Raw genomic sequence first — 26754 nt, 5'->3', positions numbered from 1 at the left:
TACAACTAACGTAAGGTAAACACACATCCTGGTAGGACCTTAGCTACACATCTGTGCTCAGTAAGTTTTGTAGGCTCCATGGGATTTCTCAAGACACTTTCAGAAGTAGGTTACCAGCTATGATCCCTCTCTCATGCAGACCTTTTTATTGTACAGTGGTTTTACTGTACAGTGGTACAGTTCTCTGACTCTTAAAAAAAAAAAAAAAAAAAAAAAAAAGGTCTTCCCTTTTGTAAAGGGCTTTAGGAATCTATAATAATTTGTTGTATCTCTAATAGATTTAATCTATAAATCTGTAATAGTTTGCTAACAAGGAAGTAAGCCTTCATTGTATATATTCTCTTATTCTCTTAGTTACAAAAATACATATTAAAATTGCAAATGCAACAGGGAACGTTTTTTAATATATAAAACAACAACCAACAACAGAACAAGAATTTTCTATAATTCATACCTTAAGAGTACTTTGTGGAAGATAAGTAAGATTACCAATATACGATGAAGTGAAACTCAGAGGGGGTGAAGGCAGCGTGGAACTCAAGAAACGCACGCTGGCTTCTTACACTGCGAGCTCTGTGGACACTAGGACACCCTACTTCTTCCTCTGCCTGATCACTGCCACAGGTCTGGAATGACTCATTCGGATCTTCGGTTCTTGTTACAATTTTAAATATAGCAATAAATGAGATGTAATATTCCTGCAGTTCATGAAAGAATTATTTACATCACTGCACAACTTGGCAAACTTAATCATGCAATAATAACTGTCTCATGCTGCCTCATACAACATCAATACTGGATATTGATGCTTTGTTTCATAAACTAAGCAGAGTTTACATTCCCTTGGATATATGAAGCTGAGCGGGAGGTCTGTCAGAACAAACCTACATGTATGTTTTTAGGGCCACCTGCTGAGACAGAAAAAGCCAATATTTCTCTCTCAAATGAAAACCTGAACCAAGAACAGCAACTACCACATCGACATGGTAAGTAACATGATTTTTCAGTGAGGGTTTGTAAAATTTTTAGTCCTCTTTAAAAAAAAAAAAAAAAAAAAAAGGAAAGAAAAAAAGAAAAAGAAATTGGTAGATGGTATTGGAAGTACCTGGGAATGATTAACTCTCAGTAAACACAACTGCAACCTTCAGAGTATCAGCAAATGCGTATACATTGCCTGTTGTCCAGCTGATGTCTCTGACCCTGTAATGTGCAGCTTTTAAAGCTTGTTTTGGAAACTACTCTCTGGGAGGCCAAAGGTCTACAGGGATGACAAGCAGAAGGCTCGCTTCAGGAGCGTAACAGACCAAGTAACACGAATAAGCCCACAGGAACATTTTTATTTCACACATCTAATAGGAAATGCTTTATTAGGTCTCTAACTATTATGATTTTGAGTGCTATACTACAGAACATTTCACTAGTAAAAACTGTTGCTGGTTTTTCACAGAGGAACATCTGAAGGAAACAAACTGCGGTACTCAGCAAAGCACTCCTGACCCCCCAGAATGCAAGGCAAGTGACAATTTTATCAAGTGCAAGGTGGTCCATCTAGTAAAGTGAGCTATATTGAGTTTTTTTTTTTTTTTTTTTCAATAGTGGTATTTAATGTATTTACTTCATCTCCCGTTTCTTTGAAAAAGTGAACAGACTGCATTTGGAGAATGTACTGTGAAGTGGTGAATTGCCTCAGCACGCATTGACCGGTGTGTGCTCAGCATTTCCTGGGGTCATGCCCTTCTCTTACTGTTTTTCCAGAGTATAACATCACTACTTTAACAGCTTGGCAACAAAAGCAAAACTCGTATGATGTAGCCCCTCCATTAGGTCTTACTACTCTTACTAGTTTACAAGATTAATCCCTAACTTAGAAAGAAAGTACCACAGGAAAGGGAGATGCCACAGCATGGGATTCTGGGCAAAACAAGTGTAATTGTAATTGGGAAGTGTTTTCCACAACAACGTCAAAACAATCCTTGAAACTTGAGATTAATGTTTCAGTCTGAAATTCTAAACTTGAAAAGAGAGTAAAATTACCTCAAACCTTTAGAGTATTATGCACTATTGACATAAACCAGACTGGTTTGAATTTACAACTAGTAAGAGTAGTGGTATTTCTGAAATGATAAATCCCTAAACTGCACAGGAGTGGGAGGAGGATGAATTTCCATGCAAAGCACACAATACTTCAAACGACTTACAAGTACAAACATCGCTTATGTTTGTGTAATGTGGAAAATAATATTACTTGGAATTGAAATTGCCCACTTTGGGACTGGTATTTCATAGATTTACTCATTTTCTCTTGGCTGTGGTTTATAAGAAAGGGCTGCCTCTTGTTCAAATTAGACCTCCAACCTGGCAGAAAAATCAGAACAACTTTCTTACTTTTGATTAAGTCCTCACTATTACTGCTTCTTCCACACCATTTAATCCATGATACTTTGTCTGTTCAACTCGCTAGAATAATTTCTGAGGTTGATAAGTGCACCATCGGAACCAGTCATGCTGCGAGTCATAAACATTTCTAGGTTGCTGCTCTTTCTGACATAATGCTTGACCCTAAAAAGGCAGCTGATTGTAAAAGTGAATGAAGTGCTAGAGCCAAACAGACAGGTATGTTGGGTCTGCAAGGTTAAGATTTTAATTATGGAACAATAAAGGAATGGAGTATGTACTGAGTTACTGTCATGCTGGAGATAAAAGGGACTGGTCTGTCAGTGAAGGCAATATATTATATATATTATAGAATGATTACACACATGAAGTGCACATCACCTTGCTCTTGTACTCTCCAGCTATTATTAAAAATACTTGTGCAAATAAGTACATACTATTTTCATTTTGATACATACATGTAGCTGCCATGTTAATCACTGGAAGCTCCTTACTCCCATTCAAGGGAAGGAGACATCCCACAATTTACATCAGCCAGTGCGGACTGTAAAGCACAATAGAATTACTTCACACTAAAAATGCAAATAAAACAGAATCCTGAATAAACTCCAACTGTGTTCTTTCGTATTCTAGGACTTCATTATTAAGATTGAATTGGAAAAAGCAGAAAATGGAAGCCTAGGATTTGCACTGGTAGGCGGCAGAAATGGCAGGGCTATCCTAATAAAAGCCATCAGCCCGGACAGCATTGCAGATCTGGATGGGAGGCTTCAAGTTGGTGACATCTTACTTAAGGTAAGACTTGTTCTTCATCATTTTGGACATCATTTTTTTTTTTTTCCTCAAGTTACTCTATAAAGAGCATCCTCTTCAGCATAAAAATTGCTCAGACTAGAAACCCGAGGTTGCCTGGCACAGCAAGAGGTGGAAGGTGGTGTCGCTGGACTCCTGGTGGTCAGAAGGCTGCTCTGGGTCCCCCACCCTCTCCACTAGTTCAGCTGGTGTGGGCCTTGGCCCCTCTACAGTGAGAAAGGGGCTGCTGGGCCCAGTAGGGACTGCACATGAAGAGGCCAGAAAACAAGAGTAAGCTGACCAAGCGTGCCCCTAACAGCTAGCCAGGAGATGGGGAGAAACCTGGCATTACTGCCAGTATCAAGACAAGCAGAAAGCACTAGAATTAGTGCTTTTGAACCTGTACATTCCTACTGTCCTAACTACCTCTTAGCAACCAATCTTTTGTTGTTGTTATTGTTGTTAACTTCAAATCCACTTTTCTTCCCTCTCCAAGAGCTTCAAGTTTTTACATTTGTTTGATTTTCTATTTTTCACTACCTTCCTTCTCCCTCTTCCATGTGAGGAGTAGGAGAAGTGAGGCCCTCTCAGTGCCCTTAAAGAGAGGCAGACTACATTTCTGGGATGTGCTGCTAGCAGTCATGCTATAAAGAAGCAGAGAGGGGAAGATCAAGAAAGTCACTAAAATAGGAGGGCGAGAGGAGACGTGAGATGCAGGGAAGATACATAAAGCGTGCACAATGCTGGATTATGTGTTAAAAAAGCTTTCTGTTACAGGAATCTTATTTTATCATTGTATTTTTTAGGTGAATGACACTTTAGTGTCTGGTCTACCACGCCAAACCGTTATAGATTTGCTGCGCAAGGCTCGAGGCACTGTTCAACTCACAGTTTGCCGAAGTATGGCTTCATGTGCAGCTTCTTCAGGCAACCAGAGCAATAACGTACCTTCCCCTCCAAACATAAAAGCAGAGCCCAGTAAGTAGCTTCATCCACTCAGTACATGTTAACAGTGGGATTATGTGGTGCCTAGACTCAATTTTCCCGTTAGGTAAACAATTTTATATTATTAATGTTACAATTACTCCTGATTCGTAGCGATAGACACAAACAAGTTCTTTGCCCTGATTTGCAGCTCTGGCTAGGCTATCCAAGACACAGGGCCACAGGGAAGGAATGTCCAAGACCCTCAGAGATATTTTAACTCAGCTTATACTTTTAAGTCATGATGGTTCCTGGTATGTGCTGATTTTAGCCAGCTTTATACAAGTCACAGAGAGAACAGGAGCCAATTAGTGACCCAGCTGCTTAAATTTATTTCCCACAAATTTCACATCCTAGCAGTCCTACCTCATCTCTCAGAAGCATTTCATTCTGTCTAGCAGGCAACTCATCTTCCTTCTGTACTTGCTCACGTTCAAATCCAGAAACCTCTGCTCCCAGGCTGATTGCTGTTAGTTTGAGCACCCGCACGCCTGCATACAGCAGTACTTAGGGAGCTGATTAACTCTAATGGAAGAAACCTCTGTTGCAGGCTCTGCTCTGCTGAATACACAGAATTTAAATACTAATTACAGCTGGGAGTGGAAGCAAGGTTATACTATTACCAATAGATTATGGGTTTCTATTCCTCATCTTTCATTTCTTTGAATACTGAAATATTTCCTACAACATGGAGAAGCTGCAATGGGCAATGAATAAAGAATTCCGCCTTAAAATACCTTCTAGCCTGGTAGTTAGAAATTGAAGGCTTGTTCCGAACCTTCCCATGTAAGAAGGAGATTGCTATCAGCTTTCTCCCAGGCAGACTAAGGAGAGATATACAGTAGATTCTGGATTTTGGACATGTTTCACAGCAAACATTTATGCATCTTGTCAACTTTACTGGTTGACAAGTTTATGCAACTTCACAAGATGCATAAAATATCTCCGCAGGTATTTTAGGCAACTCTGCTCTCAGGGAGCAGGTGCCTCTGTGGTTCAAGGATCTTGATTCTTGAATTTCAGTATCTGACTACAAGAATGGCCCTAGTGCTCTTCAACTTCTAGCCTGTGCTGTTAGCACTGGACAGTCATTCACTTACTGGAAGATACTCTATGTGATTCAAGAGCAAAGCTTTCCAAAAGAAGAGTTGTACCAACAAGGGTGGGAAGGGGTGCCAGGTAGATCATCAGGCAGAGCTGGGGAGAAGGAGCTGTGAGTCCTTAGCAGCTGAGGACTCTGGAACAGCCACAGTGGGACTGTCAGAAGAGGCTGACCTTGATGAAACTGAAGTAACTAAAGAGAGTGGATTATTTAAATTTTCCTTTTTCTTTCCCAGCACTTCAGAATTCAACAATCAACCTGTATTATACCACTAGTGCTTTAAAGCATCTTTCCATAAGGATGACAGAACTGTGCTCGGCACGGGTCTGGAAGCATGATGTTCACTGTCCCATCTCAGTTCTAGTTTAATTTTGGGGATAAATGATCCAAAATTAGGAAGAACATGAAGGTATAAAAAGGTTAATTAAAGCTCTAACTCTATTAAGGGCTGTAGAAGCATTACCATTCATTTCACTAGGACTAAGCTTTTCTCTGGCTGTGCAACTTCAAGGAACTAGCTGTGGAGATGCTTATTTGGGTCTCACATGACATTTGTAAATTACACAGTTTCTGTGAAGTTTAAACTCTTTTCCTGGACCAGTAAAACCCAACAGTACTATAGAAGCATTGGCAACATAGCACATTTACAGCATACATGTATGTCCCTTAGCACTGCAAAGGAATGGACTAGGTTTGACTCTGTTACAGGGTTCTTTGTAACTTCTACTGATACAGAGGTCTACTACAGTGTGTCTCCTGGCTATATGAATTATGCTGGCTCCTTTGGCAGTGATATATGGTATTTGTGCTGTTTTGCCCCTGGATATTTTGTGCCAGTTTCTGGCACTGTATCTCAGTGCCTATTTCAAGACCAAAAGTACTCTGGTATAGATGGCACCGAAGAAACTGATTTATATTTTCACAATTCACAGACATTTTACCTTAATTTTGTTTTCTGTATTTAGATGACAACAGTTCTGAGAGAAGCCTAGAAGCACAGCCTGTTTTCACTTTCAAGGAAGAAGAATCCAGCCAGATGTGCAGCAAGGTAAAATCTGAATCCAGCTTTTAGAAGTTACTGGGCAATGTACTCATATGTTTGTTGACAAAATGGGTTTGGTGCAGTGCAGGCAAGAACTACACCTTGGAGAGGTGGTAAAGGAAGGTTGCATAAGCAAGTCTCATTCTGATACTTCGTAATATTGGAATACATGGTTTATTAATTTTACCTTTTTTTCAGTATTTTAAAATAAAAATACACTGAAAGATTGTTATTCAACTGCATTTTGATTAATATTTGTAAGTCCAAGGCCCTAAACTTCTTCAAACATGGTTTTGCTTTTGAATCTTAGTAAGTCCTGCAAAACAATCTACTTCAAATTTTAGAGCATCTATTACTTTTAAGTTTTGCAACTGTAAAAACTCCCCTCAGGAAATATGATAAATACACTTTTTTTTTATTATTATTATTCTCCAGAGGAAAACAAACAAACAAACAAAAAACAAGCATCCAAACCTTGCCTCAGCCAATATAATCAAAGTATATAGTTATTATCTATCTCAGGACAGCACATGCCTAACTTTAAGCATATGCTAATTTTTTTTTTTTGCTGAGTTGGTTCCATTAGCTCCATTCTTCAGTATTTCCAGCTTGTCTTTAGCTGTCTCCTGTGAATAGAAATAATCTATGCTTTACTTTTTAGAGCACAGCTGCCATCTACTCCAAAGATTTAGCTTAGAAAATGACAAGCTACTGGAAAAAAAATGTAAAAAAAACCAGCAGCAGTAAAATACTTTTCCTTGGCAAAAAAAGAAAACTGAAATCCATATTGTGTTTTCTAGTCAGGGTAGTTGGTAGATGCAGAAACTGGGTAAATGAATTCCTGGTTAAGTGTGCAGCCATGAATTCCCATATTCTAATGGAGAAATACAAGCATAAAAGCAAAAAATTAAATAAATTATAAAAAAAAGTGGCAGATACTGTTAAGATTCTGTGGGGTACTCAGCAGTCTATACTACGTAATATGCTAGGGTGGTTTCTGAGTGCATCTGGAATACTAATCAGGGAAAGAAGATGAAGAAGCACCCCTGTGAATTAAAATTTAAATAATTATCTGTCGAGTGTTACAGCTGAGAAAGAGCCACTTCCACATAGCAAAGACAGATGTCCTGCATCATTATCTAAATGCAGGACCCAGTTGTCATTCTCTAGGACTGAAAAACAGCCACCAGTACTATTGCTTCTACTCCACCTGGAGGGCAATCAAGGGCCTGCCTTCTCAGTTGAGTGCTTCTTCTGTAGAGCAGCTGCACCCTGCTCCTAACAGCTGGCCTCATTGTGTCTGAGATAAAAAGGGAAATTATTACCAGCTAACTCAAACACTGGTGCTTTCTGCTGCCAAGAGCTAGGAGGTGAGGAGCAGAGTGTGACTCATAACTCCTGTGATCATGCTTTCTTTACGAGATCAGAGAGGATATAATTAACACAAACCTTTTCAACATTTAGCTGTGCATGCTAGGTTGTAGAGGTGTCTGAAGACAGCACTGTTATGAAGCTCAAAAATATAAAAAGCTGATACGGCTTTTTATTCTAAGTAGATACTGTAAAGCTAAGTCAAAGTTGTATAGACTTTTTTTTTTTCCCTAAAAAGTGGAAACTACTTTACTTTCCTTCTTGAGTAAAGGAAACATTTTTGTCAAATCTGTGAAAAAATGTTGATGAAAGTCACTGACTACATTCTTGATGTTTCTATGTATTGATTTTTTTTTTTACACCTATTCCTAATTTTATATCTACAGGGTCCAGAAAGCATGCACAGTTTCCCTCTGCAACGACAACTGGATGGACAAGACAATCAGGATTTCATCAGTAACACTTCAGACAGGTAAGTCTTTCAAACAAAGTAACGTTACTAAAATAAAAATCATGGATAGCTTACTCTTCTATTTCCAAAGCTGTCTGGGTATGGTATACAAATATACTCATGTTCCAAAAAATACGAATACAGAAACGCAGCTCCATCTGCAGTAAGAGTGGCTAAACAGCTTTCACACAGCTACTGGGAGGAATAAAATAGAAGCTTCTAGGTGTACCTGAAGCTCATGCAGATGTGCCTTTGGTAGGAGGAGGGGAGCACAGGGAAGTACTACTGTGTTAATGTGGGCAGGCTTCCCATGGGGTTTACTGAGTTTTCCCAGCAGGTCCTGAAGCCTGGTGCAGACTCTGTGCTAGTATGGCTGTAGTGATGCAGATACTGAACTCCAGACATTTAGGAATCATGAGAACTTGAGGGTATTGCTCCTAAGGAAGTATGTGGATACAGAGTACAAGAAAAGAAGAATTTTACTTCAACTGTATAGTAGAATGGGAGATCAAAGAATAATGTAGCATTGATAAGACATGGGCAATTTCATTTACTACAATGATACAGAATATATGATACATGATTGTCTTTATCATTTATAGCCCATATAAATAGGAAAAGGAATGAACACTTATATTTGAAATCTAAAATTTTCTAAGAAGAGTAGTTGGCCGATCTTTAAGGGGCAACAATCTTCCTTAAATTACCTGCTTACAGAGAACAAAACTGAAAGAACCTTTGAGAGCATGTGAAGTGAAAATATCCATGTGAACATAGCAAGTGGCACTGAGCCTATTATCTCATCACTAATATAACATTATCTTGTGGTATACCAGGTAATCAGGTGTGATTGCTATTGAATTACCTTGTTCTATGTGCAAGATGCTTAGTGCATCTATGGCTAATGCAAAGTTATCATACATAAGAATAACTTGTAGCTTTTCTGGTTGTCTTGCAAATAAACAAACTTTCTGTGCCTTGTTCTGTGTTCTGAATCTCTTTATTACCTGTACTTTCTGGTAGTCATATATTCTACTTGCAAAATCCTTATGTAACTTGAACATGCACAGCCCTCAATGATTACTGATATTTGCAAGGCTGTTACTTAAGATGGAGAGTAAGATCATAATTTAATAGTACCTTTTACTATTTCTTATACTATGTATTATGATCATACACAATCCTATCCTATATAAAACTACGGTAAACTTAAGCCTATTCAAATAGTTTAATATTAGATCTGCAGAGTACTGGAGTTAGCCACTATAGGGATATTTAATCTATTCTGCAAGCAGCATTGATGTACTCTGAACTGTAGGCATATCATCTACCTAAAAAAAAAAACATAGAAGTGCTCTAAAATTCTCTGAATACCTTAAATAAATAGGCCTACCTAATAACTAAAAATCTGGGTCATACATGAAAACTGTCTATAACTGAGAAACTTTACTCTCAATGATGTTTTCTGGTAGTTTTTTTATACAAGTTATTTGCTCATCTCTCAGAAAAAATGCAGATAATAGTGCTCCAGGCAAAATACAGGAGTGTTTATATTAGTTTAATAGTCCTTGAACTTAGGCTCTTCAGAGTTCACAGTAATTCTTGAAAACAGTTGTTCAAGAAAGTTGAAATTCAACTGAAAATAGATCAAAAACAACACCTTTGTACACAGCTTCTGCCACTTCCATAAAACCATTCAACTAATGCTATTTTACAGATCACAGAAATATGCGGGATGTGAAGGTTGCAGAAGACAGAGTCAGCAGTCTGAGTCAGACAGCTGGAACAATGAAGATGATGATATGCCTCACAGGATTTCCATCCTGCCTAGAAGTAACCATGCAAAAACTTCTCTTGTATCGTTAATGTAATAAGCCAGCTCCTCCATATATCCACAGTGGGATCAGTGCTAATCCCTTATGTATAAGTTAAGACTTTCCTCTTTGTTTCTCAAAAGTCTGACCACTCAGGACACGATTTTAACCTTTGATACATATGAAGGCCATCAAACCTTTGTAACATCCACAAGAAAGTAGCCTACATAGGAGCTCTCCAAGTTGTTTGGAGAACTGTGGGAGGGAAGAACAGGAGGATGAGTATAGTTAACTGAATGCAGGAAGGGCAGCCTTAGTGGCCACCATCCATTTGCCACTACTTCAAGCACCTCTGCTTTGGAGCTCTAGTCTCCAAAGGATGGGCAACTTTATGCTTTTTTTTCCTCTTCTGTAATGTTATACATAGAGTTCCTTCCCCAAAGGAAAATATCTCAGTACATTAATCATACTTGATTAGGCGCACAAAGCGAGGAAGTAAGAGGAAAGAAAAGAAAGCTATTGAATTAATTTGAGCAACATCATGACATTTGTTCACATTGTACACTACTGGATAGTGCAAATAAGTGATGCATGGGCTGGAAAAAAAAATGAATGTTGAAGTTTAGTTCAAAATTTATGGGAATTTCCCAGTGCGTAAGTGAGAACTTAAACTTCTTAGTTTGGCCTAAAATTAATACAATAAAAGCAGATGGTTTATCTTGCAAGAGATACAGTAAACAAACTGAATAGGGTAGAAGGCCTCTTTCATATGTGAAAGGCAATGTAAAAGAAGGTGTTGAGAACTAAGAATGAATTCCAGTAATATATAAAATGTGGTTATTATAGGTCCTTGACATCATTCTCCTCTTCTCTCCCTTACTTCTCCCCTACAACTCAAAATTCACCTGTGAATTGATGTCTTGATCCACAGCTGCATAAAGGCGTCCACAGTATTTTTAATCGCTACTCACTGGGTGTTCGTGATTAGTTTATTTAAATCACTTTTTTGTTCAAAAATACTAAGAAGGGCTTCTCTTAATCACAAGAGAAGTTCAATACTTAAAAACAGTGTAGTAGTCAATGTTTTTATGCCAACATGACAGCAACATGACTTGAGGCTTTGGTCATATGAAAGTAACATTTGGAATATGATTTTAATCCTCTAAGGCACCTTATTCAGGTGTAGAAATGTACAGTAGGATCAAAAATGGTTTTCATCTTATAGATGTAACAGCAATGAAATTCCAGGTGTGTGAATCTGCAGTGAGTTAGGCTCAGACTCTAACTGCAAAACTATGGATGTTTAAAAGCTGGTGATTTCCTCCTGCCAGGACTGCAATGACCCAGAAGTCTAACTGTGATGAACAAATAGCAAAAGAAGAGATGTGTATAGGAAATAGCTCTCTCTAGAGTGGGGGATTTGTCCTCACTGGCACTCTCAGTTGACTTTTTAACAGAAACACCCTTGCATGTGTGAGGGGCAGAGAACAGGAACTGAACAAAGTGTCTTAGAAGCTCAGGCAAGGTGGCTGCCAGTTGTAACCCAAGACACAAGGACAGCAAGCACAACACTTCTACAATGAAGGTTAGTTAAAGGTAGCAATGATATCCAACAAGGAAAAAAAAAAAAAAAAAAACCACACACACAAAAAAACACTGCTCTTTGTCTTTAGCCTACAGTACAGCTGTGGAACACATCAGGTTTTCTTTGCAACAATTGGCATGGTTTTCTTTGACAACGCTCACTTAAGGCTGTAAGGACTAATTCCTTAATTCCTCTGCCTTGAACCACTATTTTCTACAAAAGAAACTACTGTTTTTTTTTCTATGGAAGTAACAGAATTTGCTGAAGAAGTACACCTTCTCTTTCAATTGCCCTAGTAGAACAGGGATATTTCTGGAGACTTAAATGTTTATCCTTCTTAGTCTTAATCTGTCAAGTGTTGCGTTAGAACATATACTTCAGGATGAGTTAATTACTAAAAGCAAATCCTGGTTTTGGTGTATCAAAGATACTTCACATCTTGTTCTTAAAGGAGAGTGTGAATTAAGATGAAGAGAACAGAAGATACTTTCTTACTTCAGGGAGGAAGAAATATTTATAGCAGAGGGGAATGGCGATACTAATTTTCTGGAAACTGTTGGAAACATTAAGATGATTTCCTGTGAAGATGTGGCCAGAGTCTCCTATATCAATATAAGTTAATATTGAAGTTTACAATTCTGCAGCAAGGTTTATTTAGAACAGACTGTATTTAGAAACCATATAAAGCAAAAAGCTGTAATAGTTGGATCTGCTTCCAGATTCCACAAAACATGTTGCTGGTTGTATCCATGGTACTGATTTATTCTTCTTTCTGCCATACACGTAAGTAAGCCAAAAATATATAAATATATATTTTTTAAAATTTCACTTACACAGAATATGCTAAAATATACTTAAGTACTGCAGCCCTCTGGTTTTTAAAGCCAAGATTTACGCTATGAACAATAATCATTAAAAACTCCTTTGTTTTTTTGTTGATATATAGGCAGAGCCTTTGTTTCTGAAGACGAACTGATTCACTTAATTAATTTTAAACCATCACTGACTGGAGTATGTCCAAGGACTGGTGTTAGAGGTCTTATTCGAGGCCTTCAGTCACGGATTGAGAATCAAGAGGTGTTGAAAGAGTTTATGGTAAAGTGTAATTCATTTTTAAGACCTGAGTGTTTAGCAGAGCTAAGTGACTTTTAGCAGCCTTCAACATACTTTATGGGAGATGCAATTGTATATCTTCACTGACTCCACTTTCTCAAAGGATTAGTTAAGTCAGGTGTCTGCTTTGCTTTTTGGGTGCTGCTACATTATCTGGATCTCTCTCTTTCTACACAGTCAGGCTTACACTGTTTCCTGTCCAAAGATCCTGCCCACATGGAATGAAAAATAAATACACAAAAGTTCAATAAGAATCACCTTAATATTGACTAACTTCTTCTTATTGCCCCTTCAGCTCTCCTGAACATCTGCCCAAGAGCTATTCTAGGGGCTGCATTAAAGCAAGAAATTCAAACACTTAGTCAATGAAAGGAAAATGTTTTATGCAGTGCTCCAGTGATCCATGGAATTCATTGCCACAAGATGTTATTGAGGTCAGGGACTTCGTGCAATTAAAATAGAAAGTAACATACATAATAATGAAAATACACAATTACATCTGATGGCAAATAAATTATGGAAAATGTAAAATTACGAAAGCATATAAAATCTCTTGTTTTGGTATACATAGAGAGTACTCAGTATTGGGGATTATCAGTAAATTCCCAAAGAAAGATTGTTTCATAATTCTTCAACACAATGCCAGAATTTTCATTAAAGGATGCACTCATTACCAGTGAAATAGCTTACAACTGTTTTTCCATATTATTTAGAGTGTTATCAATCTCTCTCACTTGCCTTATGGCTGACTTTCTGGGTACAAAATAGCATAGGTTCACATGTATAGCATTTGTTGACTTTCACCAAGAGCTCGAAAACGTGCATTAATTTCCCTTCATTCCATTCCAGATGTAGGCATAGTACGCTATGAATTGAGTCATGCATCTGCTCATAAAACATAAAGATCTAACAGGAAAAGTAGTGGTTACCAAAGTCAATGGATATGTTTCCTGAGTAAAAGCTGTAGTAACTGATGAAGATCTTAACTGTCAAATGTATTTCAGTCCATATACACTGTATAGTGGCATAACATGAGGGCTGAGCATTGTGCAATGCATAGCAAAAAGGTAAACGGAAAAAGAAGAGTGAAGGTAACTCAAAACTGTGAATGAAATTAACTTTCACCTTCTTGCTTCCTGGCTACACTGCATTGTGTTCCCCTAAATTTGCTATGAAGTACTTAGGACCATATGATTTGCACTTAACACCACTGATGTTGTTCCCTGTATCCACCACTTCCTCTGTGATTGAAAAGTACTCATTGACATTCATCATCTGGTAACAGTGCTATAGCTGGTTCTTCAGTCTGCATGTTATCGATTATGAGTGCTGATTTTTGGCCAAGTCACTATTCCAAACATTCATTTTACAGCACTATATAATAGGGATGTGTAATTACAGGGGCTAAAGATGTGGGTTGGAAATCTCATTAAAAATCTCCAGAAATTTTATGCAGACTGAAGAAAACCCTAGGCAATTTGAATTCCTTGTGTATCAGTTTAGGGAACAGTGTCCTGAATCTCTTCTTTAAGAAGTCTGCTTAGCAGTCTTGGGTCACATACAACAGTAAAGTTTGCTCATGCTGACTCTGTAGTTTTTCCATAAAGGATATGAACATGGATTGACTATTTCTCTTTGATATAGGCTTTAGAACATGTAAAACCAACAGATGACTGCAGAACTGGCAAAGCACAAGAGAACAGGGATAAAAACAGATATCAAGATATTGTTCCATGTAAGTATGCACACTAAGCACATATGTTCAGTGGACAACACCGGAAACCAGAAAACATCTATAATGCTGGGATGTAGGAGGTAAATCCCACCACATCCCTTGCTACAGAGAGCTCTACTAATAATGAAATATGTTAAGATTTTTCTGAGAAATTAAGAGTTGACATAAGGATGTCTGCATTGCACGGGAAGTAATTTTCCAAAGTATCATCATCTATAAGGCAGGATTTGGTTTGGCAGGGGGGCAGCTGTCTTGGTGCTTCCTTTTCTCTTTCTCAGAGATGGTGATCTGCTACAGTTGTGTTGGCAAGTGTAACTTGAACTATAGTAGCAGTTCTTTAAATCTACAGCTTTTGACACAGCAGAATTCTGAAAAGTAAAGTGGAAATCATGGAGTTATGTTGCTCCTGAAAAGCTCCAAGATTCTTTCAGAAATATTTGAAAGCATAAAATAACCAACCAGATCTTTCAGCTGCTCAGCTCTAAGTCAGAAACAAGTTTCATCACCGATGAGAAGTAATCAGTGATTTTAGATCACTAATGAGAAGTGATTTTAGAAGGAAGATTTGAATCCAAGAGCTGAAAGACTGTTGTTAACAAGGATTTTCAAATCCCAATTTCCAATGTACTGCCAGTTGATTCCCTGAGAGGTATCATGACAGAAGAAGAACACTTTCTGGACCCTTGATGTCATTGTAAACTGCAGCACCAGAACAACATATGCAAAATTGTCACAGTTACTTCTCTATATTCATGATAAAGTACAGGTTCTTAAAATTATCTTGTTTTATAACTCCAATATCCACTGACAATATTCCCATGCCATACACTCATAGCAGTATTGGATTCACTATTTTGAATTACTGCCAACAATTCTATGGTAATTAGAAGGACTGTCAGACTGTTATGCAAGTATGTTATGAGAAATAAAGCTGCAGTTAACCATACAATTTATCTCCACGAATTACTATTAACAATGATTAATATTAGTGCTGCTCGCCAAATGTGTTCTAAAAAACAGAGGCATACTTCACAGCTAGGGGCTGAGGTACCCCATCTCCTAGGTGCTAGGTATGGTACAGCTCCATTTCAGATCTACAACTGAAACAGTAACTTTCTGTTTCTGTCCAGATGATAAGACACGAGTTCCTCTGGGAGAAAACAATGGCTACATTAATGCAAGTTATATTAGAATGAAAGTTGAAGAAGAGGAACATTTCTATATTATAACCCAAGGCCCTTTGCCTTCCACCATGGCGGATTTCTGGCAGATGATTTGGGAGAGTGAGTCAGATGTGATTGCCATGATGACGAAAGAAGTGGAGCTAGGAAAAGTGAAATGTCATCGATACTGGCCTGAACCTCCACATGATTCCATAGACTTAACTAACTTCCATCTCAGGCTAGACAGTCACCAGATTCTGGAATACTTCATAGTTAGAATAATAGAAATGATCAACAAGCAGGTAAGTTGAGTCTAGTTAATACTTTCATATACAAAGCAATCGATTGGTTATCTTACATGATTAAATACTGGTATTACTGGTTTTTGTTTGTTTGTTTTCTGTAACGTCTGCTCAGTACAGTTTTAGGAATGTAAAAGTCTGAGTAGCAGGAAGGAAATTAAGGTAAATGAAATGCTGCTTCTTTGCTTATTGAACAAGCCATGGATCCAATATTAAAAACACTTTGGTGAGAATGTCCAAGAGTTAGTCCTTTAATAGCCACAGAGTTGCAGTGTTCAGTATTTTGCAGAATTGCTTGGTGTTCTTACCAAATCAGATTAGTAAGGGCTGCCTGAGTGGGTTCATATTCTGTAACAGTGGGCGGAAGGAAGGATTTAAAGAAGGTGGCTTTCATCCTAGTATTTAAAAGGAATGATAACTTTTTTCATTTGTGAAAAGACATGAACACATCTGAAACTATAAAATGAACAACTCGTTTTTGAAGAACTAACAAATACAGAACCCAATTGTAAGAATGTGGAAACTGGGACAAGTCCATCAGTCTTGCCTCCATATGAAACAAAACATTGCAGAAATTTCTGTGGGAAAGACTGATTAATGGAATCATTTATATATTCTTACTTGTGCCAGACTAACTTAGTTTTCCAACAAGACAGCTATTTGTATTAAGAAAACACAATTCACCTTATGTCACTGAGTGTAAACATAGTAATTTGATATGGGTCTATCCAAAAGATAATAGGAATATTGGCTCATATATGTGATTGGGTTCCTATCTTGTTTCAATGAACATGTTATTTTTGCAACATTTGTACTGGACCAGTATCAAATTAATAGAGAATCATAGGTTTACTTCAGCAGAAATCCAGGCATGCATTCAAATTCTTCTAATGGCAAAAATCTAGGTAGGTCTTTCGTATTCATTTTAACCTAGTCAATAGGGAATCCACTGTCACGCTAACCTGGACTTTGGAAGGCTTCAGTCCTTACAGTTCCTGGATGCTTTATACCGAAAATCTTCAGTTACCTAAACAATCATTTTTGCTGAAAAGTTACTGACTGGACTCAGGTCTTTACAATAGAAGTCTTTACCAGTATAATACAATACTATGCATTTTTTTCATTTAACTTTTTTTGACATAAGAAACAATAGGGAATGAAAATGTTATTTGTATTTATTTACTTTACTTGTATTTATTTGCATTTTTATTGAATTTATATAGCTATGTTACTAAGCTTCCAGTTGATAAGCATTTCTGGCTTAGATGTAGAGCTTAGGGATATGGTTTAGTGGGGACTGCTAGCGTTAGGTCAGAGGTTGGACTCGATGATCTTGAGGTCTCTTCCAACCTAGAAATTCTGTGATTCTGTGATTCTATTCCAGACAGAAGAAAAACGAATTATAAGGCATTTGCAGTTTACCACTTGGCCAGACCATAGTACACCCACACTGGCTGAGCAGCTTGTAAAATTTATTTGCTACATGAGAAAAGCTCACAGGACAGGACCTATTGTTGCTCACTGTAGTACTGGGATTGGAAGAAGTGGAGTTTTGCTGTGTGCTGAAATTCTGCTGAGCTATATTGAAAAAGACCTATGCGTAAGTATCAAACATAATTGTTAAATATTACAGTAAATATAAATATTACTGATATAAATGTCAACAACATATGTAGGTATCTTACTACATATGTTACTCCTGGTAGAAATTAATCCTAACAAAATGGAATAAATGATGCTTTTGTTCTTTTGCAAAAGAGAGATAATAACACTATTTGTAGAAGAACTGGGCCCCAGCTTTCCCAACAGAACATGTTCAAGTCATTTTTCATAACTTGAACATCAATAAAATAAAAATTGTTTTCTCTTCTGATAGTTCAACATTAAACACGTAGTGAGAGATTTGAGAGAGCAGCGTTTTGGCATGATCCAAACTAAGGTAAGTTCTCAATATTCTAACTAGGCTGTGATCTTAAAAAGTTTCCATTTGTGGTACATATCCTCATGCTTTGATAAATCTCTGGCTTAAAGCTGAATTTTAGCCCTCTTATGAGGAAAATGACAGCTTTGCATACAATTGGTGTCTATATTTAAATATGGAAGATCTGTTCCTTACTAGCTAGCTGAAATTAAGAAAAAAAAAATAAAAACAGAAAATAACCTCTAAGGGTAGCTTGCAGGCACTTGAAATTCATTTCAAAGCACCAATACAGTACAGATACATGTCTTCTTTGGGTAAAAAGAAAAGCGGGGCTCACCAATGAAATGGGTGAGACTCTACCCTGCAAAACTGCAGCCTTCAGTTGAATTCTTGCAATTGCTGAGCTCTCATTGTCCTTCTAGTGCTGAGATATACCTACCCCTGAAGTGTGTTCACAAAGGAAAAGAGAAAATAAGGTTAACACAACTTTGAGGAAATGGAAATTGGGAAGAAAATAAGATTACGATAAATTATTCTTGTACGCAAGTATTTAAGCACAAGCTTCAGGAAAATGATTGAGCACATGATTAAAATTAAAATAGTTAACAGCCACTGACTTCAGTGAGATTTAAGCACATGCCTACAGGTACTGCACTGAATCAAAAAAAGCTCCTGAACTTTTACGAGTTATGGAACAAAAAGATTGAGGATGCTCTCAAATATCTAAATTTTTGTATCCCTGTTACAAAGATGCTGGTGTTAAAAACAGCATGACAGCCAGTCCATCCTTTTTTGTCTAGAACTCTTGTTATATTTAATTGGATGTTTCACACTGGTGTCTCTGTATGCAGGATCAGTATCTATTCTGTTATGAATTTGTTCTGGAAGTCCTTCAGAAACTTCAAGCAATGGATTCCTATTGACTGCAACAGTTCTCTTCACTGTTGCTATCCCCCTTGGACTCCAGGGGCCACTCAGCAATTGCTTTAAAGGGACGTCAAGCCAGCACAGACAAGTGTTACACAACATGCTCTGTCAGATTGCTCGGATTTCTAAGAAATTTAAAAACCTTGCTTAACATCCCCTTGGTAAACCATTTAAATCTCGGCATACAGTTTGGAGAAACAGCAAGCCACAAGTGCAACACTGCTGTTAAATTGTCATGGACACTTTGTGTGTTCTGTTGAATAATATATTAATTATTAGGAAAATATTTTTGTACTATGACAACGGGGCAGCAGCCTTTTAAAGTAGCTTTACTATTCAGAGGCCAACTAAAGAGATCGAAGACTGCTGGTTTTGCTGGAAGATTAGTTGTCCCTTACATACAGTTGTGCACTGCTGGCTTCTGGACAGCAAATCAGTATTTTTTTTAATCATGCTTTTGTGTGGAAGGACTCAGTTTGGTTACTTGTGGTTGTTTGAACAATGTGGAACCATTTCCAGTCATCACTCCAGCACAGGAATTTAAACCACCATCACTGGACATCTTAAATCAAGAAACTGATAGAAAAATAGGATACCTTTAACCTTTAACTATCTGTCTTCAAAGCAACAAGATAGTTCTAATATCTGGACGGGATATTAATATTTTCCAGCAATATGAGCAGCTGTAGATAAGGTCAGTATTCTTCTATTCCACATCCATGTAAAAAGGAATGCAATACAAAACCAAATGAAATGACTGTGTGTGTCTTGTGGCATACATACATTTCATCTTCCATTAAACCTTTCCATTGATTAACTATCTTGTAATTCTCACCTACGCACTGAACAAATCTATGGGAAGTCCCATTGGTTTCTTTAAATTAGAGTAAATAACTCTCTGTACAGATTATTACTCTTGTAAAAAAGTTTTTTTGTTAGTGTGAGCTTGGATTTGAGCAGAAATCTACTGTTCACATTTGTAAGATTGTAGCTGTTTTCTATGTGAGTACTTCTAATACCTTTATCTAGAAGATGGTGTATATGGAAGCAGAATTTTTAGATGTGCATTGGGAGAGTAACTTTAAAACACAGGAAATTATAACTGCACTTATTTAACTGAATTGTACATATTTTAAAACTTCCTTGATTTCAGGAGATATTAAGAAGCATTTGATTATAAAATTGCAGAAGAGACAAGACAATAAAATAGCTGTTTATTTTAATTATGGATGAGAGATTTATGTTCAGAAAGAATGAGGAATTAAACAAATTAAAAGTATGGCTTTTGGAAAAAGCCATTGTAAAACAATTATAATAAAAGCCCAGAGCCATGTTTTGCTTTCTGCCCTCATATAGTCTGTTGGAAGTGAGGAAAAGATATAAATGGAATTTATGATGTGAGCCAGACACTAATTTCAAACATACTGATAGAGATCCAAAGTAACTTTAAATCAGTGAAATAAACCTGGACCTATATCAGTATAAATATAAGCAGAATTTAATGTTTTGTCTTAAATTAACTGAATTTGAGCCTTCTAAGAAGCATTACTCTCCACACATTCTGAATACACTACATTTATGTTGCATATGGAGGATTATTTGCACAATTTTGTCCAGTATCTTCAGCCAAATTTTTATTCATCTTGTTGTTACCTCCGTTTGCTATTTGGCCTTTCATTTTGGTTTTGATTACTGTACATGTACTTCTATGCAAGATAACACTGCACACAAATGCACAATTCACTTTTTGTACCATGGCAACTTTAAAAAGCTTCTCAGTAAAAATATTTCTGTACTTCTTGCAAAGGTGTCTTTTCTGTAGTTTAGAACAATTCTGGATTAGGAAGACAATCTTTATGGCACTATTTGTTACTCCACATTTGTGCATCATCTTTCCATCTGTTTGACAGAAGTGTTTCCTGTTTTACAGGAATATTAAAAAGATTTCTGAAAACACTGAATTGCATTTCAATTTCTTTTTATGAAAAAGACATTTTGATACTAACTGCTAACCAATAGTAATGGGAATAATAATCCTTTGGTAGTGAGGGATTGTTCTTAAACTTCCTGTAAAGGCAGATTTCGTCATGATGGTACCTCTTGTGCATAACCCTAAAGTGGGTACTACCACCTTCTGAGATATTCTGCCATATTCCATGTTCTTATCCTGTAGGAATATAACAATTCAGAGCTTTTAAACTGATACCATGATAATAATTCCTCTAATGACATCCTCACTCGGTCTGAACTTTATTTCGGATGAGGCATGCAACTTTATGCAGATCTAGTCTGCTAATGCTCCTAGCAGAGTGACTCAAAGCAGAACTGCCCTTCCAAATGCTTTGTAATCTGTTATATAACAAAGAAACTTTCATCCATAGAAAATCTCAGAGCCTCTCAGACCAACTTTGAGCAGAGGTAGATAGATGCAATTCACCACATGCTGTGTGACAGGCCCTCCATCTGTCACAGTCCTGGAGTGATCCCATAGAGAGTGTCTCTCAAGCCAGAGCCTGAATACATTTTAAGGCAACTGCAGACTTGCAAGGGTTGATTAGTTCTGCACGTTAGAAGTTAAAGGCCAGTCACCTTCGTACTAGTACTACTCATGAGCTCGACTGACAGTCTGGATAGCAGATAAATTTTGAGGAGAGAAGGACTGAAATGACATTCACAAATTCTTCCTACATAGACACTATGTTTAGAGAAATTTGGAAGAACTTTTTTTTTCTCCTCTTTTTTTTTTTTCTTTTTTTTTTTTTTTCAAACAGGTATTCATATCTAGAGATGCTCATAACTAGAGCAATTCTTTATTTACACACAGTAACATCTATTACAGAATCACAGAATGGTTTGGGGTGGAAGGGACCTTAAAGACCTGGCCTTGAACACCTCCAGGGATGGGGCATCCACAGCTTCTCTGGGCATCCTGTGCCAGTGCCTCACCACCCTCATAGTAGAAGATTTCTTCTGAGATCAAGAATCAGTGATACACATTTATATGTAATAAAAGAAACCATTCCTTAACTATCAGAAAATGAAACAATACTGCTCTGGCTCATTTCTGATTTGATATTGTTTAGCATAGAAACTGATCTGACTGGAACTTGCATAAATCCTAACAACTTTCCTCTATCTTTATGGTTGGAGTTTATGTCCTTACTGAACAACAACATCTGGGATGGCAAAAGATACAGAAAATGCAAATATCAGTAGTACTGCAAAATAAGAACTAGGAAATACTGCCATCTATGGGCACACCACTACGGTGACATTAACTGCAATCAGTCGCTTGTATTGTTGGAGCAGAGCAACTCCTACACTACATAGCATATATTCTGCTGGTGGTCGTACAGGTCCTAAAATAATGATAATGAAATACACGGCCTCAGGGAAATGCAGATAAGACGAGTCTACAATTCTGACAGGATCTGTGCAAACCTAGACCAAAGCCTAAATTATGAGTAAACCTGCTCTTCACCTTAAAGTAAGGGAGCTTTCGGAACGAAGCTCTTTCTTCATGTACTGAAAATTATGAGTAATGGGAAATAATACTGGAGTTTTATAAGAACTGTTTTTATGAAATGTTCTCAGCAGCTGAACCCAACTGGGTTGGGGTTTATCTAGTATGAGATAACCCCTGTCAGCTTTTTTTTGTTTGTTTGTTTGTTTTTGTTAAGTATATTGGAATCTCATCTGCGGAGTGAGGACTGGAGATAGTGTCACGTATCTCAGCGCAATGATCCTGACCATTGTGCTCTGAGGAAGGTGATCTATATACCAGTTAACCTGTGCTGTGCTGCACGTACAACTTAATCTCAGGCCTGTGTTGTGCTGTGAATATTCCTTGGCTGTATGATAAACCTAGCCAGCTAACTGTAACAAAGCCTGGAGGCAGCCCCCATTTGGTATCAGTAATTATGCCACCTGCATGTCCTTGCATTTATCTAACAGTGCAGCAAGAAGTTCTCACGTGAATGTCCTTTTTGTTTGGCAGTAGAAATGGAGTTATTTTCCTGTAAGAAAATCCTGTAATAGTTCAAATGGCCCAAATGGAGTAACCCTTCCACAGACCGGGTCTGCACAGCATGCTGTGCCCTGATCAGCACATAGGTACCTGTTCAATGCTGCAGAACTTGGGGTTCCCACCATCTGAACAGATGTAAGATTATCCCTGCTATTCTCTCTCCCCTTATAGTGTTGGGTCTAGCATAAAGCATTTTAAATGATCCTTTTCAGGGGCTGAGTGCCTTTCTTACTGGAATTACAATGGAACAGCACCTCGTGGTGAAAAACACTCAGTTACTTCTGAATGGTGTTTCTGACAGTTAAATCACAAAGCTGGGATCAACATAAAGATTGCCTGTATAAACATCAAGATTGTTTGCAAAGATGACTGACTATTATTGTAATACTACAAAGAATAGATGCCAGCTGAGATCTCTATACTGAAAAGAAACCTGGCCCTTGCGGCTTAAGCAGACTACAGCTGAGAGTCCACCATTAAACCAATCTTTAAATGTACAGGAGCATGTGTGATGGAAGGGGACAGCACTTTCATAGGAATGTATAACAGTAAAGTATGATTTGCACATATTTTTGTACTGATGTAGCTCTGTAGATTTAGAAATAAAACTGTGAAATCTGATCACTATTCTGTAGTGTCATATAGGTATCATTGGCCTTGCTTTGGTCACTTAATGCACACCAGTAGTAACAGAACCTCATACTTTATTCAAGCTTCTTCAGACCCAAAAGCATGGAACCACAGAATCACAGAGGAACCACAAAATAGTTGAGGTAGAAGGACCTCTAGAGAGCATCCAGTCTAAACTTCCCAGCTCAAAGCAGTGTTATCTAGAGCTCAGGAAAGTAATACAGTTGGGTTTTGAGTATCTCCAAGGATGGAGACTCCATGACCTGTCTTGGCAACCTGTTCTGGTTTTTGACAACCCTTAGGGTAAACAGGTTTTTCCATATGTTTAAGTGGAATTGCCTGTATTTTCAGTAGTGCCCTTGCATCTTGTCCTGTCATTGGATACCACCACCAAGAGTCTAGTTTCATCTTTTTACTCCCTCCCATATCAAGAACTTTGTACATGTTGATAAAGCCCCTCTGAGCCTTCTCATCTCCAGGCTAATGTCAACCACAGGTCTCTCAGCTTCTCCTTTTATGACAGATATTCCAATTTCTTAATCATCTCAGTGGCCTTAATAGGCCAATACTAACTCAGAGAGGATGAGATTCCATACAACCGCTGCATGTCTACTGAAATCACGAGTGCCATGTTTTGGTGCCTATCAGCAAGAGAGAGTTACTTCTTTAACACCTCTTATGCACTAATCAAGGCCTCAGAAGCTAAGATTGGAGTTTAGGAGTAGATGCAGAGACTGGAGTACCTCTTAGATAACAGTTTTCAGTTGTCAGTAACTGGCTCTACTTTCCATCTCATCTTGACTCTTTGGTGTCTTTTCTTTGTAACAGAGCTCTGTAGGTAGCTCCCTCCCGCGGGAAGTAGATGTCTGTTCAGAATTCATTGCCCCGTCTGCACCACACCAGATACATATGCATGCCTGAGGGACAGTGAGCTTTTTGAGACCCTACTCTGAATTTTACAGCTATTTAGCTTGCTCATTAAACCATTTAAAAACAAAAAACAAAACCCAGCTAAAATGCCCTAGAGCAGCACACCCCCAACCAGGCGGCTGTCACAATGGGGACTATACAGCAGCTGTCCAGCACCCCAGCTCATTACACAACCCAGCAATTAACCAAAGTTGCCTATGCTCCCTCCCCTCCCTGCATTTGTTCTCTTGAGAGATGACAATTCCTTCTCCTCCTTCCTGTTCAACCCCCTTGGAAAGGGGCCCTTGTGACTGTAAGCTTTCCTTTCCCATCACACTGCTGCAAAGAAGCTCTTAACTATTGCCCTCACCACTTCCTTCATGGTTGAAGTAGATTTAGCTCAGGCAAAGCACCAGCTGCGATACCCCTTGGTCAATTCAGTGCACCTAGCAATAGTTCCCAAGGCAGAAATGACGTGCTGTGAGCTTGCTTAATGCCAGCATCCTTGGATGCGTGACAAAGACACTATGGAAAATAATGAACATTAGGGAAATGTAGCTATAGCAACACTAGTAGCCACAAAGCAAATCCCCACCATGAATGCTGGGAAATTACTGTTATTGTATACATAATGGTGCTGATAAAGCAGGAACTTGGGCTACGGCATCAGGAGAGCAGCCTGGCCTGCAGCATGCCACAATTAGCATTACACACAGAAGCATATCTATAGCAGGCAGAAACTTAGACTACACACTCTTGGAAATGTTGGGTGAAACAGCAGATCCAAAATTGATTACTTGCAATGAAATCCCAAACTTCACTCAGCTGGGTCCAGATTTTTTGTAAGTTTAGCACCAGATCATCAAAGGAAACATCTATAGATAACACTGTCACCATGATCAGGCGGTTGCCATTGCTCCAGAGGCAAGAACTGAACCTTGGTCTGTCACTAAACATCACTGCCCCCATCTCACTTACTTTCTCTACTGAAACCAGGCAAAACTTGTATCTGTGTACTCACCAGAAACATTGGCAGTGCTTTCTGACTGGTATCCAAAGCTGAAATAATTGAATTACTCTTGAGGACTTTCAGGAGATAAAATAAAGTGTTTTTTTTTGTTGTTGTTGTTGTTGTTTTTTTTTTTTTTTTTTAAACTTGTGATAGCAGTACACATATTCCTCTAGACCTCCTGGGTTCCTCTCTTCACCAAGTTTATAATTCACTTTAAGACAAGTTCCTTAACAGTATCATGCCTCATTTTCATTGTCTAATGTTTTGCCAGCTTAGAGGATGTACATGAATCATGGGTAATGCTTGCAAAATGTCAAGGAAATGTTCAGGGTAAAGCTGATAGAAAGCACAAAATATTCTTCATGCTTGCACTCTTCAGTTACTGTACATTCCCCTTCATTACTCTATGTGAGTTAGGGTGTATGTAGTAAACATCTGTCTGTTATTAGGAAATTTGTGATACTTTATTAAAGGAAATAGGTATTTGACATGACTATGAATTATTTCTGTTGCACTTACCTGTACCCTGGGAAGAGTAGGATTCTGCTAATGTATCATTTGAACAGCAAGTGGGAACAAAGTGGTTATTTCACAGCTAGAAATTCTGTTAGTATCACCTAACTTGATCCACTTACCACAGACTGAGCATCATTCACTTCACTTGGCAGCAATTTTAGATCAAATGAACTAAAATTGTTCCTATAATCAAAATCCAGACAAAGTCTGGGTTGCCAGCAGCAGTGGGATGACCACACCTCTCAGCTCAATATAAATGCTTAACACCTTCACAGCAACATTGCTCTAGGCAATAGCAGCAGTCCATGCCAGCTCCTGCTGAGATTTTCATCTCATGGACACTTTGCCACCTACTCCTTTCATCAATATTCACTTAGATCCCTGGCTAAAAGTGTGGGTGGCTGCTGTGTTTTGTTCTTCTGCCAGACTTTGTCAGTATCTCAAAAGGCCAGGTTAAATTTTCTGAGGACTCCTCCTGGGGACTTACATAAAGCCAGTGTGAGCTCTATCAAACCATCTGCTGAAACTAAATTACCTCCCTGGAGTACTGAGAAGGACACAGAATAAGCCTGGAGAAGCACCACGACCACCAAGTAAACGTGTTAAAAATATTCATTGAACAAAACTTTCCACCCTTTCCTTTTGTCAACAGTTCTCTCTTAGTTGTTTGGTTAACAGGGCAACATGTTCACACACCTGCCACCACCACTGTCCCATTACCATTTCTGATAGCGCACCTTGGCTTCTAGTTGGTTGTAAAGTCCTTGAGGGATCCAAAGTGCAGCTGTGCAATCTCCAGGTGGTCCAGATTGCACAGATGAAAGGCCTGTAGCCTAGCTGTAATGATTACAGCCTTGGGCAAGAAAGAGAAACTTTTAGCAAGGCTTCTGCTCTCCATAGCTTCTGTCTGAGGTCCTTAAGTGGACTTAACAGATTATCACTGTTTCTTAATAGTATCATGAAC

The 26754-nt window shown here is 38.1% G+C and overlaps 1 protein-coding gene across 1 annotated transcript in view; it reads left to right on the top strand.

The window, feature by feature from the left end:
• FRMPD2 (FERM and PDZ domain containing 2) overlaps positions 1–18692 on the top strand; it is a 62708-nt gene extending 44016 nt beyond the window's left edge. The window contains exons 32-45 of the mRNA XM_032191179.1: positions 903–986; positions 1448–1551; positions 3028–3189; positions 3993–4164; positions 5194–5349; positions 6238–6320; positions 8072–8157; positions 11176–11198; positions 12482–12630; positions 14293–14383; positions 15514–15848; positions 17233–17448; positions 17725–17787; positions 18621–18692. Coding sequence (XP_032047070.1) covers positions 903–986; positions 1448–1551; positions 3028–3189; positions 3993–4164; positions 5194–5349; positions 6238–6320; positions 8072–8157; positions 11176–11198; positions 12482–12630; positions 14293–14383; positions 15514–15848; positions 17233–17448; positions 17725–17787; positions 18621–18692 — 1796 coding nt within the window. The remainder of the gene's footprint in view (positions 1–902; positions 987–1447; positions 1552–3027; positions 3190–3992; positions 4165–5193; positions 5350–6237; positions 6321–8071; positions 8158–11175; positions 11199–12481; positions 12631–14292; positions 14384–15513; positions 15849–17232; positions 17449–17724; positions 17788–18620) is intronic.
• Positions 18693–26754: the final 8062 nt, after the last annotated feature.

Source organism: Aythya fuligula, chromosome 7 (genome assembly GCF_009819795.1).
Source record: "Aythya fuligula isolate bAytFul2 chromosome 7, bAytFul2.pri, whole genome shotgun sequence".
Lineage (NCBI taxonomy): Eukaryota > Metazoa > Chordata > Aves > Anseriformes > Anatidae > Aythya > Aythya fuligula.
Note: the sequence above shows the minus strand (reverse complement) of the source record. Positions and strands in the feature narration are given on the sequence as shown.